The sequence below is a fragment of the Saccopteryx leptura genome, chromosome 2 (genome assembly GCF_036850995.1).
Source record: "Saccopteryx leptura isolate mSacLep1 chromosome 2, mSacLep1_pri_phased_curated, whole genome shotgun sequence".
In the NCBI taxonomy this organism is placed as follows: domain Eukaryota; kingdom Metazoa; phylum Chordata; class Mammalia; order Chiroptera; family Emballonuridae; genus Saccopteryx; species Saccopteryx leptura.
In genome coordinates, this window is record NC_089504.1 from 66,244,084 (window position 1) to 66,264,230 (window position 20,147).

Below are 20,147 nucleotides of genomic sequence, written 5' to 3' on the forward strand. Positions count from 1 at the left end.
TGCCGAAAAATAAAAACAGCACCCCACCCCACCACAGTGGGGAAGCAGGAAGCAAGGGTACCATGTTGGTTGGCTATTTATTCCTTGAACTTGGGTCACACTACTTTCTGTGGGGCGCCTCCTCCACTGCCTCTCTTCATTCAATCTACGAAAAAATTTAAAAGAAACTTGCAGAGAAACATTACAAATCATAATATTTACCTGGAATACCAGTTGACCTATATAATCAAGTCAAATGATCAGTTTGAAATGAGAATCAGGGTAGAAGTCCTGGAGTATTTTTCTTCTTTGCTGTGTTGTAGGTACATTTTTATGGCCACCAAAGCAAGAACAAAAAGAGAAGGATATGTTCTAAGACTTCAACTCAATCTAGCACACTTGCCAAAAAGAGGTAATTTTTTGCCTGGCCTGTAGTGGTACAGTGTATAGAGCGTTGACCTGAAATGCTGAAGTCACCAGTTTGAAACACTGGGCTTATCCAGTGAAGGCACACATGACAAGTAACAACCAAGCAATGAACAACTAAACTGAAGCATCTATAGTTCTCACTACCCTCTTCTTCCCTCTCTCTGTAAAATCAATAAATAAAACCTTTAAAAAAGAGAGAGATAATTTTTTATAGATCAAAGGAATAAGCATATGGAGTTCATTCAGAATTTCAACAACTAAATTATAATCTCTATGTGGGCAGGGGCATAGCGGTTGCTGGGAACATATAGTAGGTGCTGAGAAAATATACGTGAATCAAGGTGTTGACTTTTTACACAGGGGGCCAGTTCACTGTCTCTCAGACTGTTGGAGGGCCGGACCATAAAAAAAAACTATGAACAAATCCCTATGCACACTGCACATATCTTATTTTAAAGTAAAAAAACAAAACAGGAACAAATACAATATTTAAAATAAAGAACAAGTAAATTTAAATCAACAAACTGACCAGTATTTCAATGGGAACTATGGGCCTGCTTTTGGCTAATGAGATGGTCAAAATTCACTTGAACTCCCACATACAGCTAGCTTGATATGCACAATAATTCACCCAAGACATGAGCCTCAGCAAAACATTTGAAAATGGAAACTTGCAGCTATTAAGCAAGTTCTGTGAAATAATAAAATGCCTACAATAATTTCAGATTTTCCAAAATTTTGTTTCTTCATTGTTTAATCAGTTAGTGTGTTGATAATATAGACATTGAGAATCCTTACTAAAATTCCTAGTTTGCATTTTTATGAAAATACTTGGGGTTTAATAAGTAAAACAACACTAAGAAGTCAAAATAAGATCAGTGACTCACATAACACATGATGGAGACTTATTGAATCAAGGTCCAGTGTCATTTGGTGGGTGGAAAGAGTATATAAGCAACAGAAGTCAAAACAGACCTGCCTGCAAGTAACTCACAACCTCCAAAGTGTAGTAGCCACCCCAAAGCTTCTGAATCGACTCAGAAGTAAGCAGCCCAGAGAAGAGGATGATGTGGGGGCCACTTCCAGTCCAGGAGGCAGTCACAGAGCTTCCATCCCCATGGACTTGCCGGAGTGCTTCACCTGTCTCCCACCCCAGCCAGCCTGTGCTGCTACCAGATCTTGAAATCCTTGGCCTCTTGACTTTGCTGATCTCCAACTTCAGTTAAATTCAGTCACCACATTTCTCTATCCTGCTCCCAGGTCACTAAATGATGCTGGGGTGAGGAGACCCTACCAGATCTTACAATTCAAGCTATTCAACCTCAGCAGGTTCCCTATGTAGGTTAGTCTAGGTTCCTCACTACCCTGGTGTTCATAATAGCTCTTCTGAAACTTGCGCACTTCTCTCTAATGCTCAGTCTTCCCCTTCCTGCCTCTCACTCAGATTATCAGACAGGTAGTCCCTCAACGCCTCCCATCTCGGAGTGTCCTTCCTTATTTCTTCAAATGAACGTTCTTCTCTCTTATGCCTAAGAAAGGTCTGACACTGTGGTCCACAACTCCCTGACTGAAAATTTATCGTCCAGCCTCTTGGATTACTCCAGCTCAGACCACTCTGTCTCCCTCCTTTTGCGTGCTACATTTCCCAACATCATCCTGGTTGCCATTTTCTTCCCCATACTCTATACTCCATCCCTAGGAAATTTCACTCATTCCTATGAATCCATTCAGAAGACTCACGACATCTGTAACTCCACCTCTTATCTTTCTCTTGAGCCCTTGACTCATTTCCAACTATTGCTTCAACTTTCCCAAATGATTTTCCACGAGCACCTCAAACTCAATTCTGTTCAAACATGACTCAATCTCACCTTCTTCCAGGACCTTCCACTTCTTCCTATTCCCTCATCACCATCACCCCAAGACACTCCGCCTAGAAAGCGACTGAGAGTCCCACCTGCTGCCCCTCTGGGTCAACCACCATATTTGTACAGAAACTATGCTTCCCACCGGCTGCTCCCAGCCAATTACTAAGCCCAGTAGGAAAACTAATGCAGACCCATTTTTGTAAGGTACAAAACTTCTTCCATGGGCAACTTTAGCTTGAGGACTCCTGTTTGTATTGACCAAACTTTATTTATCTGTGCTGCAGTCTAAGATTGCTTTTCCTACCCAATCCTCCTTCCATTTGTCTCCCCTCCTTCCACCAAGGTCAGCATTACATGACGGTCTAAAGCAGGGGTCCCCAAACTTTTTACACAGGGGGCCAGTTCACTGTCCCTCAGACTGTCAGAGGGCCGGACTATAAAAAAAAAAAAACTATGAACAAATCCCTATGCACACTGCACATATCTTATTTTAAAGTAAAAAAAACAAAACAGGAAGAAATACAGTATTTAAAATAAAGAACAAGTACATTTAAATCAACAAACTGACCAGTATTTCAATGGGAACTATGGGCCTGCTTTTGGCTAATGAGATGGTCAATGTCCAGTTCCATATTTGTCACTGCTAGCCGTAACAAGTGATATGATGCGATTCCATAGCCATGACGCGTGTGTCCTGTGCTCCTCTCACTGACCACCAATAAAAGAGGTGCCCCTTCCGGAAGTGCGGCGGGGGCCGGATAAATGGGCTCAGGGGGCCACATGCAGCCTGCGGGCTGTAGTTTGGGGACTCCTGGTCTAAAGGCTCCCCTATCTTCTCCTGCTCCTACCCCCAATATATTTCTTGTATTTCTAATATTGTCTTGGTGACTGCTTCCTGGTAAACCTGAACTAAGGTGCTTTTAACATCTCACCTCTAAACTCTGCAGCAATCTCTCAGTTTGCCTCCTTGCTGCTGACCTCAGAGGCACTCTGTAAACTGTGTTGAATCATGTGACTTCCCTCTGTAATAACTGTAAATGTCTCCCCATTATGTAAAAGAAAACAAATCCGCCTGGCCTGTGGTGGCGCAGTGGATAAAGCGTCGACCTGGAAATGCTGAGGTCGCTGGTTCGAAACCCTGGGCTTGCCTGGTCAAGGCACATATGGGAGTTGATGCTTCCAGCTCCTCTCCCTCTCTCTCTCTCTCTCTTTCTCTCCCTCTCCTCTCTAAAATAAATAAAAAAAAAAAAAAAAAAAAAAAAAAAAAAAAAAAAAAAAAAAAAGAAAACAAATCCTTTATCAGGGTTCTGAGCCCTCCATACCTTGCTTTCTATGACTCTCTGCAGCCTAGTGTACTATACACCATCTCTCAAATAACCATGTGCATCAACACTTCTATGCTTCTGCTCATGCCATAACTCCAACCAAACCATTCATCTTATCTTCAGACCTATAGAGCTACTAAATATCTATCTCCCTATCAGTTGTAATCTATACTCTCTCGGATCATATATTCATCATCTTTTACCTCCTTACTCTTGTACTCTCAGTGCCTTAAACAGTATCTTATCTTCCATAGAAGCCTCTCAATAAATGAGGAATGAAAGGAGATAAAGAAAGTTGTAAAAATAGATTTGTTAATAGCATAAAATTCAATAGTGACAAAGATGAGTAGTCTAGGGAATTTAATATCTATATGGACAAATAATCCTATGTACCTAATGGTCCTCAAGACCATTAAATATTGTAACACTATATTTACAATACAATACAATATAATTGATTTCAATGAATATTTTTTAAAGTTAAATAAAACTCAATTTAATATAGGAAGTGTGCTAATTTAGATAAATGTGGTAGTTTTAAAAATATATATCTGCAGCCCTGGCCAGGTAGCTCAGTTGGTTAGAGTGTTACCTTGATATGCCAAGGTTTGTGGGTTCAATCGCTGGTCAGGGCACATACTAGAATCAACTAATAAATGCATTAATAAGTGGAACAACAAGTTGATGTTTTTCTCTCTCTCTCCTTTCCTCTCTCTAAAATCAATACATATAAAAAAATTAAACAAACAAAAAATATGCCTGTAAGTGATATTTAGGGCTGTGAAACTATTCTTTATAATACTATAACGGTAGATACATGTCATTATACATTTTTCCAAACCCATAGAATGTACAGCACGAAGAGTGAATACTAATATAAACTATGGGCTTTAGGCAATGATGTGTAATGTAGGTATCAGTTGAAACTCTTGTGGAAGACATGGATAATGAGAGAGGCTATGCATATGTGAGGGTGAAGAGTGTATGGATGGTGGCACAGTGGACAGAGCATCAACCTGGGATGCTGAGGTCCTAGGTTCAAAACCCCAAGGTCGCCAGCCTGAGCATGGGCTCATTTGGCTTGAGTGCAAGGTCACTGGCTTGAGTGTGAAATCATTGATGGTCCCATGGTCTCAGGCTTGAGCCCAAAGATTGCTGGCTTGAGCCCAAGGTTGCTGGTTTGAGCAAGGGGTCACTGGCCTGGCTAGAGTCCTCCATTTAAGGCACATATGAAAAAGCAATCATGAACAACTAAAGTGCCACAACAAAGAATTTATGTTTCTCATCTTTCTCCCTTCCTATCTGTCTGTCTGTCTCTTTCTCTCTCTTGATCTCACTATTATATGTGTGTGTGTGTATATGTGTGTGTGTGTGTGTGTCTGTCTGTAATTTTTACACTCCTCACTTCAAAAGGTGGAAACTAATTGCCATTCTCTTGGGTCATAATTAGTGACTAACTCTAATGAGTAGAATATGGTGTGAGTGATGCTATAGGACTCCTAAGGCAAGATCATAAAAAGGATAGCTTCTGCCCGGCTTTCCTGCTCTCTAGAATCACTGGTCTGCAGGACTCCAGCTGCCATGTTATAAGGACATTCAAGCAGCCTGTAGAGTTACCCATGTGAGAAGGTGCTAAGGCTGTTCACTAATGACCAGCACACACAAATAAAATTAAAAAAAAAAAGTAGATAAACTTTTATCCACTCACCATGGGAAAAAAAAAGAGAGGACCCAAATAAATAATAGCAGAAATAAAAGAGGAGAAGTAACAGCTGGCTTCACAGAAATACAAGAAATTAAAAATATATATTATAAACAACTCTATGCCAACAAATTATACAATCTGGATGAAATGCATAAATTCCTAGAAACAAACAATCTTCCAAAACTGAATCAGGAAGAATCAGAGAATCTGTGTAGACAGATTACAGCCAGTGAAATTGAACCAGTAATCAAAACACTCCCAAAATATAAAAGTCCTGGACTGGATGGCTTCACACAAGAATTTTACCAAACATTCAAAGAAGAACTGACACCTATCCTTCTCAAATGATTCTGGAAAATTCAAGAGGAGAGAAGACCCCCCCCCCCAGTTCTTTCACAAGGCCAGCATGATCCTAACTGTAAAACCAGATAAAGATACTACAAAGAAAGAAAGTCATAGGCCAATATCCCTAGTAAGCATAGATGCAAAAATTTTCAACAAAATATAACAAACCAGATTCCAGCAATATATTGAAAAGATCATACCATGATCAAGTGGTATTTATTCCAGTGATGCAAAGTTGGTACAATATCCACAAATCAATAAATGTGATTCACTACATAAACAAAATGAAAGAAACAAAAAATAAATAAATAAAAACTACATGACTATATCAATCGATGCAGAAAAGCATTTGATAAAACCCAGCTTCCATTTATGATAAAAACTCTCATCAGAGTGGGAATAGAGAGAACATACCTCAACAGAATGAAGGTCACATACAACAAACTCATAGTCAATATCATATTCAACTAAACTAAAAGCATTTCCATTAAGATGGGGAACAAGCAGTGGTGAAATTCAGCAGGTTCGCACTTTTTTTTTAACAAGAGAGAGACAAAGAGACAGAGAGAGAAAGGGATAAACAAAGAGACAAGAAGGGAGAGAACTGAGAAACATCAATTCTTTGTTGCAGCACTTTAGTTGTTTATTGATTGCTTTCTCATATATGCCTTGACCCAGGGGGCTCCAGCTGAGCCGGTGACCCCTTACTCAAGCCAAGGACACTGGGCTCAAACCAGCAAGCTTGGGGTCATGTTTATGACCCCACACCCAAGACATCAATCCTGCACTCAAGCTGGTGAGCCTGTGCTCAAGCCAGATGAGTCTGCACTCAAGCCAGTGACCCCTGGGTTTCAAACCTGGGTCTTCAGTGTCCCAGGTCAACACTCTATCCACTGCACCACTGCCTGGCAGCAATATTGTTAAAAAATATACCGGTATCTCCTCAGGCAAGGGAAACAAAAGAAAAAATAAACAAATGTGACTATATCAAACTAAAAAAATTTTGCAGAGCTAAGAAAATAATCAACAAAATGAAAAGAGAACCTACTTAATGGGAGAATATATTTGTCAATGATACATCTGATAAGGGGTTAACATAAAAAAATTATAAAAAACTCATAAAACTCAACACCAAAAAAACAAACAATCCAGTTAAAAAATAGGCAACAGAGCCCTGGCCAGATTGTTCAGGGGACAGAGCATCATTTCAGCATACCGAGGTTGCGGGTTCAATCTCCAGTCAGAGCATGTATGAGAAGCAATCAAGGGGTGCACAACTAGGTAGAACAGCAAATTGATGTTTCTCTCTCTCTCTTTCTTTCCCTCTCTCAAATTAATGAAAAAAATTTTAAAGAAAAATGTATGCCTGACCTGTGGTGGTTCAGCAGATAGATGGGAGCGTCAACCTGGAACACTGATGTCACCAGTTCAAAACCCCAGGCTTGCCCAGTCAAGGCACACACAAGAAGCAATCAATGAACAACTAAAGTAAAGCAGCTATGATCTTTCTCCCTCTCTCCCTCTCTCTAAAATCAATAAATAAAATCTTTATAAATAAATAAATTAATGATAAAAATGGGCAAAGAACCTGAATAGAAACTTCTCCAAAGAGGACATACAGATGACCAATAGAAATACAAAGATACTCAACATCACTAATAACCAGAGAAATGCAAATTAAAACCACAATAAGCCTGACCAGGCGGTGGCGCAGTGGATAGGGCATCAGAATGGGATGCAGAGGACCCAGGTTCGAGACCCCGAGGTCACCAGCTAGAGTGCAGACTCATCTGGCTTAAGCAAAAAGCTCACCAGCTTGGACCCAAGGTCACTGGCTCAAGCAAGGGGTTACTAGGTCTACTGAAGGCCTGCAGTTAAGGCACATATGAGAAAGCAATAAATGAACAACTAAGGTGTCTCAACGAAAAACTGATAATTGATGCTTCTCATCTCTCTCCGTTCCTGTCTGTCAGTCCCTATCTATCCCTCTCTCTGACTCTCTCTCTGTTCCTGTAAAAAGAAAAACAAACCCACAATAAGATATCACCTTACACCTGTTAGAATAGCTATCATAAATAAATCAACAAATGACAAGTGTTGGGGAAGGTGTGAGGGGGAGGGAAGAAAGCCCTGTAAAAAGATTACAATCTACAATGGAACCAGAAGATATGAAATGGAGAATCTCCCCCTCAAAAGAATGGAACTTGAGAACTGAGTGACTGATTTCCCATAAATGCCTGCCCTCCAGAAGATCAAGACTTACCTCCTGACCAATGAACTGGCTGCTTGGACTCCGGCTTAACTTCCCCCTATTTGTGCTCCTTGCCCATAAATCCAGCCTGCCCCAAACCCTCAAGGGACTGAACTCAACTGTAGCTTGATACTTCATGTTTCCTAAATGGCAATTTTTCTGCCGTTCATTCCCAATATACTAAAATTTCTGGTAACTGGAGCTTTCTTCAGTTTACCTTCTTATTTAGGTTGGCTGTCCAAACATCTTAATGCTAAAAGTAATTGTTGGTCAAATAAGTTTGCAAATATGACGTATATGTTTGCTCGTTTATAGTTTGCATTGGGTGTGGGAGACAGGCTGTAAGCTTGCCCGGTGTGAGCTAGGATTAAAGGTAATGGCCCACAGTTCTTGGCTCCATTGTTTCATTACCATCTGTCCAAATCAAATGTGAACCTGCAAGAGCCAGGCAGCTGTGATGGTGGCTGTGGCTACTGTCATTACATTTGGCGTAGTTAGCAGTATTTGGATCAAATCGGTATGGAGCCACTAACACCTTTGAGCAGTGAAGTAAAGGACTAGCTGCTGTTATGATTCCCCATGGCTTTCCTTTCGAGGACTGTAGGCTGGCTGACTTTTACAGCCATGCATGAGGAAATTGAGAGCTCTGTGGAAGAGTCTGCCCGGGACCTGCAAACCAAGCAGTGGAAGGAGCTGGAGCAAACATGGAAGAAATGCTGACCCTGGAGCTGGAGCAAGCACTGGAGAAGAAGGCTGACCAGGTTATGAGATTCACCTGGAAATGGAGCCAAGTGCTGGAGAAGGAATCACAGGTGTGTGAGTTGCAGATTGCCCTGGAGATTGCCCAGAGCCAACTGTGGCAGGAGGCCGGGGCTGAGGAGGAGCCTGGGCTGCAAGGCTTATGGGGCAGCAGGCAGCGGCAGCCCAGGGCTCGAGCCTGACGGTGGGAGCTGACGTTTCCAGCTACTCTACTGAGGATGAGAAGACTGAAGATGCTGTCTGCAGTTTCCAGAGCCCAGCAGCAAGGAGTACCTACTACACCCCTGGTAGGTCCGTGATTTGGGGACATAAGGGTGAATGTCATTAAGACCTCCAGGCCCTGGCCGGTTGGCTCAGCGGTAGAGCGTCGGCCTGGCGTGTGGGGGACCCGGGTTCGATTCCCGGCCAGGGCACATAGGAGAAGCGCCCATTTGCTTCTCCACCGGGCAGAGCGTCGCCCCATGGTGGGCGTGCCGGGTGGATCCCGGTCGGGCGCATGCAGAAGTCTGTCTGGCTGTCTCTCCCCGTTTCCAGCTTCAGAAAAATACAAAAAAAAAAAAAAAAAAGAACAAGTGACTTCATTTTGCCTGACCAGGTGGTGGCGCAGTGGATAGAGCGTCGGACTGGGATGCGGAAGGACCCAGGTTCAAGACCCCAAGGTCGCCAGCTTGAGCGCGGGCTCATCTGGTTTGAGCAAAAGCCCACCAGCTTGGACCCAGGGTCGCTGGCTCCAGCAAGGGGTTACTTGGTCTGCTGAAGACCCGCGGTCAAGGCACATATGAGAAAGCTATCAATGAACAACTAAGGTGTTGCAACGTGCAACGAAAAAACTAATGATTGATGCTTCTCATCTCTCTCCGTCCCTGTCTATCCCTCTCTCTGAAAAAAAAAAAAAAAAAAAAAAAAAAGACCTCCAGAGCAGAGATGGAAATGCTGACTGCCATTGCCATGTGCTCCTCCTTGGGACAGTGTAAGACCTGCCAGGATGGCAAGGATGGGGGCAGAGGCATCTGAGGACATTTTGTACTTTTTTTTTTTTTTTTTTTTACAGAGACAGAGAGAGTCAGAGTGAGGGATAGACAAGGACAGACAGACAGGAACGGAGAGATGAGAAGCATCAATCATTAGTTTTTCGTTGCGCATTGTGACACCTTAGTTGTTCATTGATTGCTTTCTCATATGTGCCTTGACCATGGGTCTTCAGCAGACCGAATAACCCCTTGCTCGAGCCAGCGACCTTGGGTCCAAGCTGGCGAGCTTTTTGCTCAAGCCAGATGAGCCTGCGCTCAAACTGGCAACCTCGGGGTCTCGAACCTGGGTCTTCCGCATCCCAGTCTAACGCTCTATCCACTGCACCACCGCCTGGTCAGGCGACATTTTGTACTTTTGGCAAAGTGCTCAAATAGTGGTGAAATGTACCTTTGTAATTGTCAAAATTGTATGATTTGTGCGTTGTTGTAATTTGTGTAATGTGCCTAATTTCCTTGTGCGGTAATACCTGTGCTTTAGATTGTAAAGTGAGCAAAAGGGGTGGAATGTTGATCAAAGAAGTTTGCAAATATGATGTATGTCTGCTCGCTTATAGTTTGCATTGGGTGTGGGGGACAGGCTGTAAGCTCACAAGGTCCTTATAGCCTAAGGCTTAGTTTTAAGACCAAGCCTTTCCCACCCTTTTAATTCTAAGATCTTAGCTCACAAGGTCCTTATAGCCTAAGGCTTAGTTTTAAGACTGAGCCTTCCCCACCCTTTTAATACTAAGATCTTTTCAACACCCTTCTGACACTAAGATCTTCTCAAAACTAAGCTTTTCTCCACACCCTTGACTGTTGCATGATGTGGGGTGGTGCACTCTTATGAGGAATCTCATTTATGCCTCAGATAAGTGGCTTTGTATCAGAGATTTTATTTGTATATTGGCTTAAAGCAGTGGTAGTCAACCTGGTCCCTACCGCCCACTAGTGGGCATTCCAGCTTTCATGGTGGGCGGTAGCGGAGCAACCAAAGTATAAATAAAAAGATAGATTTAACTATAGTAAGTTATTTTATAAAGATTTATTCTGCCAAACTTAGCAAAAATCCGACATAAAGTACTTGGTAAGTAATTATTATTATATGCTTTAACTTGCTGTAACTCTGCTTTGTAAATTTTATAAAGTAAAGTTTCTTCTCTACTTTATAAATCACCATTACTGTGGAACCCATGGGCGATTAGAAAATTTTACTACTAACAGATACAAAAGTGGGCAGTAGGTATAAAAAGGTTGACTACCCCTGGCTTAAAGGTTTTAATTTCTACACTATAAAATAAGGCAGACCAGGGGCTCTCTCTCTCAGATCCTGCCATCAATCAGCATTGCAGGGGAGAGGCAGCCAAGATGGCAGAATGCTCAAGGAGATGCCAGTTTGTGCAGAGAGAAGGAGATGGGGAATGGAGGTTGTTGGGCAGATAAAATGTATTATGCTCACTTTTGTTAAAGAGGCCGTTGCCCAGGTGATATTAATGTGTGTTGAGAATCGTTGTAGCCTGAGGCTTGGTTTTGGGATTAAGCCTTTCCCACCCTTTTTGCTGTGGGGCGGTACAATCCAATCATGCCTCAGAGAAGTGACTTTGTATTAGAGACTTCCCTATTATGTATATTGGATTAAGGGTTTGGATTTCTACACTATAAAATGGAGGCAGAACGGGACTTGGCGCTTGGTTCCTGAGATTATCATTAGAAGAGAGAGAGCAGAGGAGAGCAGATAAAGGCCACTTGGAGAAGGCCAGGAAAAACAGCCAAGATGGCGGAGTGCTGAGTGAGATGCCAGTTTGTACAGAGTTTGTATCTGTAATAAGGAAGGAGATGGGGAACTGAGGAGAATAAGGCTGGTGAGCTAGAAACCTTTGATTCTAGGAAACTCGGATAAATCAGTAGCTTTGTGAGCACTGAATGTGAGTGGGTTTTGGAGCCCAGTGTGTATTTTTACTTGCCCGCCGGGTGCAAGCTAGATTAAAGACTATGGCCCACCAGTTTTTGGCTCCATGGTTTCTTTACCGACTGTCCGAATCCAATGCGAACCTGCATGGGCCTGGCTGCTCTGATGCTGGCTCTGGCCGTGGCTTCTGGCTTTATAGAGTTGAATAAGGCTGGTGAGGTACAAACTTTTGATTCTAGGAAACTCAGATCAGTCAGGGGCTTTGGGAGCCATGAATGGAAAGGGAAGTGTTTTCCCACTGTGTGTATTTTTTGCCCGCCAAGTGCAAGCTAGGATTAAAGATAGTGGCCCACGAGTTCTTGACTCCACTGTTTCATTACCATTTGTCTGAATCAAATGCGAACCTGCAAGAGTCAGGCGCCTGTGATGGTGGCCGTGGCTACTGGCTTTACAGTAATACATTATAAAGACTAAGATTTCTAGTTTGGTGCTCTAAATTTAAAAGGAAGGGGGGATTATTATAATTTATTTTCAGCTTCATTTATTTTATAATAAATATTTTTAGTTCTCCACTTCTATCAGAAATATACTACCAAAGAACTACTTCAATAGTATAATAGAAATATATTTAATACTTGCCTTTGAATTTCCTGAGTAATAGGAGTCTTATGTTATTCATATAAGCCCTTTGATCACATTTGAGTTTCTGCTACTGAAATGACTTAGTGTGTGGTCCTTACTTGGTTTCAGAATAGGGCTGATCATCAGAAAGGCCATGTGATTAGAGTATTGGAATTTTCAGCCCACCCTCAGCCCTCTGGAAAGGGGAAGAGAGGAAAGGTTCAGATTGAATTCTTTTATTAAAAACTCTTCAACAATAGATATTTTTTTTTTTTTTTTTTTTAGTGAAAGACAGAGTGAGAGAGAGAGACAGGAAAGGAGAGAGGTGAGCAGCAACAACTCATAGTTGAGGCACTTTAGTTGTTCATTGATTGCTTTCTCATACATGCCTTGACCAGGGGGCTCCACCTGAGCCAATAACCCCTTCCTCAAGCCAGCGATTTTGGGCTTCAAGTCAGCAACCATGGGGCCATGTCTATGATCCCGAACACTCAAGCTGGTGACCCCACACTCAAGTTGGACACTTTGGGGTTTGGAAGCTGGGTCCTCAGCGTCCCAGGCCCATGCTCTATCCACTGCACCACTGCCTGTTCCAGCTTCAATGATAGATTTAATGAGTTTCTGGGATGGCTGCAGGGAGGGTGGCCCACCCTGTCCAGTTCCACAAGGACAGAAGCTCCTGTACTCAGGACCCTTCCAGACCTTATCCTATGTACCTCATTGTTTGAGCGTCCACTTGTATCTTTTATAATACCCTTTTTAATAAACTGATAAAGTTCAGGTAAAGTTTCTCTGAGTTCTGTGAGCCATGCCAGCAAATTAATCAAACCCAAGGAGTGAGTCATGGAAACCTTCAGTTTATCACTTGTTGGTCAGAAGCACAGATGACAACCTGGACTTGCTATGGGCATCTGAAATAGGGGCAGTCTTAGGAGACTGAGTCTGTAGTCTATGAGCTCTGATTCTATCTCTAGGTAGAGAGTGTCAAAATTGAGTTAAATTGTAGGACGCACTGTCGGTATCCTCAAGAATTGCTTGGTGGTATTGAAAAACACTCCAGAATCCCCAAATAATTGACAGCCTAATTATTCTGATAACATTCTATCAAGGATAAGACTGCAACAATACTCAAATACTCCGAGATTTACGCTTTTGCACATTGTATTTTGCCATTTTCTTTTTCAGAATGAAAGTATTGCCCTTTTTACTTGAGTTGTTTTTATAACATACACACACAAAAACATTGTCAATGTAAAGATATTGTCTTTGCTTCTAACAGAAGAAAGATGTATTTTAACTCTTTACATTGTTTCAGAAATCCCTGTTTTCCTATCCAACTTCATATCATTTCTGAAGAGTAAGAGCATTTTATTCATAGTTCTCATGGCACCTAAAACTTTTTAACTTTCTGACTTACTTTATATTACAAAGGTAAGATGGAAGCTTCTTTAGGATAGTGACTATACTTATTCATATATCTATCCTCACAGTGCCTTGCACACAGCAAATGGCCAATAAACATTTAAAAATCAGGCAATAGTCAGATCTGCAAGGGTCTGCCTAACAAAAACTAATGGCAAAAAAAGACAAGATAAACTCTATTATGAGATATTAAATTAAATAAACGGTGGCCATACTATATATAACCACAGAACTTTCACCTGCATCCTGCAGCAGCCTGCTCTGATAGCCAATCTTTTTAGCTACCACATACCACCCCAGAAGACAGCCTGCTGTAAGAGACTTGCAGAAAGCCAGATTTCTATCTCTAATGACAATCCAGGAAATTGCACAATACTTGCTTTCTCATACATGCCAGGGGCTCCACCTGAACCAATTACCCCTTCCTCAAGCCAGCGATTTTGGGCTTCAAGCCAGCAACCATGGGGCCATGTCTATGATCCCATACACTCAAGCTGGTGACCCCACACTCAAGTTGGACACCTTGGGATTTCGAAGCTGGGTCTGTTCTGACAGCTCAGCTGCTTGGTTCTGGTTGACCACTTTTAACATCAGGCAATTTAGTTTCTCCTCTCTTCTTTCTAAGCACGATCACAATAAGTAATGTGCAATTTTGTGTAAACTTTAAATGCTGCAGCTTCTGTGAAATTATGGACTAGTTCAGTCTGGTTAACTTGAGATGACTTCCCGAAAATATTGCACAGTGAGGCGTATCAGCTAAAAGTGATTGGCTTCATCTTTAAAGTACTTTTTTTTTTTTTTTGACAGAGAAAGAGAGAGAGTCAGAGAGAGGGACAGATAGGGACAAACAGACAGGAAGGGAAAGAGATGAGAAGCATCAATTCTTCATTGCAGCACATTAGTTGTTCATTGATTGCTTTCTCATATGTGCCTTGACCAGGGGGCTACAGCAGAGTGAGTGAACCCTTGCCCAAACCAGCAACCTTGGGCTCAAGCCAGTGACCTTGGGGTCATGTCTACCATCCCACGCTCAAGCCAGCGACCCTGCACTCAATCTGGTGAGCTCATGCTCAAGCTGGATGACCCTGCACTCAAGCCAGTGACTTGGGGTTTCGAACCTGGGTCCTCCGCGTCCCAGTCTGATGCTCTATCCACTGTGCCACCGCCTGGTCAAGCCATCTTTAAAGTACTTTTAAGTTTTGTATTAATTACAAAATAAAAATATTGATTGTAGAAAATCTAGAAAAAGCAAAGTAACAAAGAGAAAGCTAAAATTATTCATAATGACCATCAAGCGAAACAAATATTTCATCTTACTTTTTTCCCTTGTGTATGTATGTGAATGAAGGAAGGGGATTCACTTATAAGATGAAAATGATAAGAGTTTTGAACTGAGTAGCTTTGTTTCTTTCTCTGAAGTATGACTTACTGAGAAGCCAAGTGATAATCAAGGTATTCTTTCAAGGCACTTCCTGAAGTGTCCAAGGGGAGAGGGAGGATCTAGCATGACAGATGAACCATCTGTACTTCCCTGATGCTGTCAGGCCATTTTGTTCTGTACAGGCTGGTCCCTCTGCCTGCAGCAACCACCCCCAGCCTTGTCCAGCAGAGCATCACAACTCTCCCTCAGTACCCAGCCCTGGTCCTGTACGCTGGCAGCAGGCAGAGTGCTCCCACCTGTGCTCTGAGCATGCTACTGCATTTCCACTGGGGCAGTTGGCAAATGGCAGTGATTCTACTGTGATTGGTTTTGTGCACATCTGCAAACTGGATAGTTCAGAAGAGCTAGGACAGACACTGTCTACTTTGTACACCCACCCCCATGCATGGAACACAAGTGAAGGCAGTGTAGACTGGTGGCTGGAGTATGGACAGTGGGGCTGGACTGCCCAGGTGGAAATCTGACTTCACCACTTACCAGCTGTGACCTTGGGCATATTACATGTCTTCTGTGTACCATGGTTTCTTCATCTTTAAAACAGAGGTGATAATGGTATTTATTTCACAATATAACAAGGATTAAATTAATATATAAAAGTACTTTACAAAGTGCTCAGTACATGGTAAGCACTACATAAACTCTTGATATTAAGTTAATCATAAGAACTAAACTAAGTATCTCCATGCTGCTTACAGTTTGCATAATCTTTTTGCTCAGCTATGAGGGCACTGAAGACTTATGACTAGCTCTCATTAGTTTTCTCTGCATATGGTAAACAAATATTTGGTCCAGAATTCCTCTCTAACTACAGTAGAACACAGGCATTCATGTGAAACCAGGTTTGGATAATGCTGCTCCACTATTAAATGGAAATGCTACTATTGCAGGTTACCCGTACAAATTTGTTCACCTTATGTGAAAAATATTCATTACTCAAGACATATACACACCTGAGTAAAGCACTGAAGCCTTTCCGATGCATCCTGCCGTCCTCCCTAGCTCATGGGACCGTACAATATTTTCTGAGTCACCTCAGACCAGATGGCACAAGCCTCAAATCTCACAGAAGCTGCTGGGTTTAAAGTTTACACTTCAGTTGCTAATTACTTATCAGAAGTTTGCTTCCAAGGAGAGAGAGACAGAGACACAGAAGAAATGAAATCCCTCGGTTTTTAAATTATTCAGCTGGAAACAAGTAGCCGTGCCAAAAAAAAGATAGAAAACTTTGACATATTTTCTAGGCTTTAATGCTTTAAAGAGCATCTTATTTTAGATTATACTGTAAAAAGGGCTGACCTAAACATTCTATGACTTTGAAAGTCTCAGAAAGGCATTTATTTGCTCATATATACACCTCAAGCTTGCTTCAAGAATATACAACTCTTCATTCTTAAAACATCCAACAAATCAGGATTCTGATTTCCTCAATTTGAAATAGATAAGATTTCCAGCTATCCCTAGGTCTAAATCAATTCATCAGAAAAAAATGTGCAGATTTTCTTCTATGAACAAGATCCCGGCCATCCGGGGCATTTGTTCAGATCTGAAACCAACAAGAGCAGCAGTCCTCAGTATAGCTTGACTTACATTAGACAGCCTGAGCTGGACCAGCTTCCTACTTCAAGTTCTCTACTTTAAAACAAAATAAAGCTTGCCTTTTCTATATCCTCTCTGTCCTAAAACCTAAAACAAAACAAACCAATTGACTTCTTTTCATTTGACTTACAGCATCTCTATGATTCAAAACCAGATAACCCCATGAAAATCCTTTCTTATTATTTTTTTGTTGCTGTTAAAGCTCTTAGGTTCTGCCTGTCCCTTTGACGTGTGGGTTTTTGCCCGTCTTGGAACAACTCTAACAGGCAGTCTCCAGACCGTTAAACACATTTTAAATATAAAAGTCTAAGAAAGCTTATGAGTAAACTAAACTCTCTGAACCAAGCATTAATCTTATTTGTGTGTTTCTCTACAAAAATCATTCAAACTTTAAAAAGTACTGCTGTCTGCCTGACCTGTGGTGGTGCAGGGGATAAAAGCGTCGACCTGGAAATGCTGAGGTCGCCGGTTCAAAACCCTGGGCTTGCCTGGTCAAGGCACATATGGGAGTTGATGCTTCCAGCTCCTCCCCCTTCTCTCTCTGTCTCTCCTCTCTCTCTCTGTCTCTCCCTCTCCTCTCTAAAATGAATAAAAAGTACTGCTGTCTTTTAGTAGGTATAAATAATAAAATTTGGCTGAGAACAAAGTTATTGTGGTATAATCAAGATTGCAGATTTGATCCCTGGTCGGGGCACATAAAGGAACCAACCAAGGAATGTATAAATAAGTGGAACAGCAAAAGTTGATGTTTCTCTCTCTCTCTCTCAAATCAATAAATATTTTTTTTTAATTAAAAGCTACTGTAGTATAAAGAACAAATATCTAGGTCTCTCCATTTTTTTTGGTGACTTCCCTAGTTGCATGACTGTAGGCAATGTCTTTGTCCCTTCTGAGTCTCTATCCTGATCCACATAGGTGATAACATCTCTCAACCCAAAGGATAAGAGAACCATGATCCCGGTAGGGTGCCTGATTAGTGAGACATCCTCCCACTGTCTGTGAACAGCCTTCCCCTGGGAAATTTGCACGCATCCCACGGAGCCCTGAGGTAAAGACGTAGAAAGGCGCTGCATTAGCTCGGTCCTAGGATACAAAACTGACTGCTTATGGAACTAAATGTTCCACCCTCTCGCGCCCCTTGAGGCTCCTGTTTTATTTTAAATAAACATAGTCATTCCCGGTCTTGAGCAATCCTAACCTAGAACTGGACTTTCAGAGATCACAAAAGACAAACAGGCCAGAGCAAGCGGCGTCCAGGGCGCCCCCCCGGCCACTTACAAACAGGGTCTTCTATTTTCAAGGGACTTTTCAAACGGATGCTGTCGGGGACCGTCCTCTCCATCAATTCATCAATGCTCTAAAATTAAAACGCAAATCGGTGAACACGAAAGCGAGAGGAAAATGCTTCTTAGTTAAAAGAGTCACCCTCTGTGTTTTGCATCTACAAATACTTGCGAGAACCTCATTTAAATCTCCTAATTACGGTTTCTTTTTAAAAAGAAAAGAACAACTTTGAGCAAACTAGAAATCGCTTGGAGGAAAGAAAATAATGAGCAGGGTAGTGATTCCGCCTCACGGGGTTGGACTTAAGTCGGCCACTGGAGTTAATCGGATAAAACAGGAGGTCCTCCTCTTGCAAAGTTAGGGCTCATCAGCAGGGTGACGGACTTGGGTTGAAAAACAAATGGTTTTGAGGCGCGAAAAGCGGGTGGAGAAGAAAATAAAAGGGCGAGAGAAAGCTGGGGCAGCGAGACCGAGCGCGCGGATTCACTTCCACGCCAGGGCCCGGGACCGGGGCGCGGGTCTCACGCGAAGGGAAGAAGAGTTCGGGCGGGGGCGGGAGGCCACGCAGGCAGACCCCGGGCTGGGCGCGGTGAGGTCCGGAGGGCTGGGTGGGGGTCCTTACCGCCAGCTTCAGGGCCTTGAGCATCTCCCTCTGGTCTTTGTCCCCGGGTCCGATGTGCCTCCGGGCGAAGTCGTCGTGTCTGGGCAGGAGGCGCTCGAGAAGACGCGAGGCCCCAGCCCCGCCAGGGTCCCCACCGCCGCTGCTGTTGCCTCTGCTGTGCAGCGCCCAGTGCTGCCCCACGCCTTCCGCCGGGCGGCCACTGCCCCGGACACCGCCGCCCAGACGCAGCCCCCAGGCCCTGGCGCACGTCTGCATGGTCGCGGCCACAGTCCCCTGCCTGGGACGACGCGAGTCACACTTGCGCTCTCGGCCCCTTTTCAGGTCGCGGTCCCCCCAGTGGAGGCTTTCTCCGGCCTGGAGTCCCTTCCCACAGGATGAGCGGCGCGATAGACGGGGGTATGGTTCGGGGCGATGAATGGGCGCCGCGCTCAGCCCGGACAGGCGCGCGAAGTTGTTGCTCCGCGCGAGGCACCTGCTCCGCACACTTTAAGCGTCGCCCCGGGGGCGTGCCGTGGGAAATGGGGCCAGCAAAGGCCCGGCCAATGGGCAGAGGCGCAGGGGCGGGACAGACCCCACCCCGCCCCCTCCTCCTACCCCCTCACTCGGCCCCTGCTCCCGGCATCCTCAGTTACTCTCACTCCATCTCTGGCTGGTGGAGACGCTGGAGCGCACCACCTGCGGAGCGCCAGGCTGGGACATCAGTCCTGCGGGATGTGGGTGAACGGCCGCGGGAGAAGTGCCTAGGCAACTCAGCTGAGAATTCAGAGGCGGATTAAGGTCAGTTGAGGCCCCGGGCGCAGCAGAAAATATTGAGCCCCTGTATTTAGAAACAAGTGTAAAGTTGGGGTTTTGCGGGGCCCTTCACAAGTCGAAGCCCAGGGCGTGCGCCCGGTGCGCCCGCCGTTAAATCCGCCTCTGGCTGGAATGGAAGGTGACCGGGAGCCCAGATAATTTATATTAGTTAGTTTCTCTTCATTGATTTTGGAGTATTTTTCCCTGTCATATCTCACGGAAACCAATATGAGCAGATGAGAGTTCTATGATACTGGTAGGATGGTGGGAAACTTAACCTCTGGAGTTCAGTTGTCTCATCTTTAAATAGGATTTAAAAAGAGATCATACATTGAAAGCACTGGTTACCGTTTGACAGGTGTACCGCCCCAGTCAAACTCCCCACCTGGCACTGTCCCTGGAGAGGGTCGCGCAGGCCGGCGCAGCCGGGCGCTTGGCGCCAGAAGTGAGAGCCCCTCGGGGCTCGCTTCCCCCCACCCCGCCTCACCGGGTCAGTGAAAAAAAACGATAAGAGAGAGTAACAGAGGGAGATCTATCTATCTACAGACAGATGTAATTTGTATGTGTGTGTGAGTGTGTGTGTGTGTGTGTGTGTGTGTGTGTGTGTAAAATGCAAAAGATATTAAGGTATACATTTTGCACTATATTAGTTGGAAAATTATTTATACCTAGGTAATTTTTAAATCTATGCTCTCTCATTATTTCCTGAAATTTTTATTAAAAGATTGAATTTTCAAAATTCCAATTGTCCTAATATGAGAAAGAGAGAAGGACTGAAGTAATCAGAACCCG

General features: G+C 43.4%; 1 protein-coding gene across 3 annotated transcripts in view; it reads right to left on the reverse strand.

Moving 5' to 3' along the window:
• Nucleotides 1-19,014, reverse strand: part of GLDC (glycine decarboxylase) — a 140,369-nt gene extending 121,355 nt beyond the window's left edge. For 2 of the 3 annotated variants that reach the window (XR_010749216.1, XM_066368125.1), the window contains exons 1-2: nt 18,564-19,014; nt 17,936-18,014 (exon numbers count right to left, since the gene is read on the reverse strand). Coding sequence is in view for 2 of the 3 variants with exons in the window: in XM_066368125.1 (XP_066224222.1) it covers nt 17,936-18,014; nt 18,564-18,818 (334 nt within the window). In the remaining variant the exon portion in view is untranslated. Of the gene's footprint in view, nt 1-15,538; nt 15,592-17,935; nt 18,016-18,563 lie in introns of those variants that run through there. The other variant, XM_066368126.1, reaches the window with a different exon arrangement.
• Nucleotides 19,015-20,147: the final 1,133 nt, after the last annotated feature.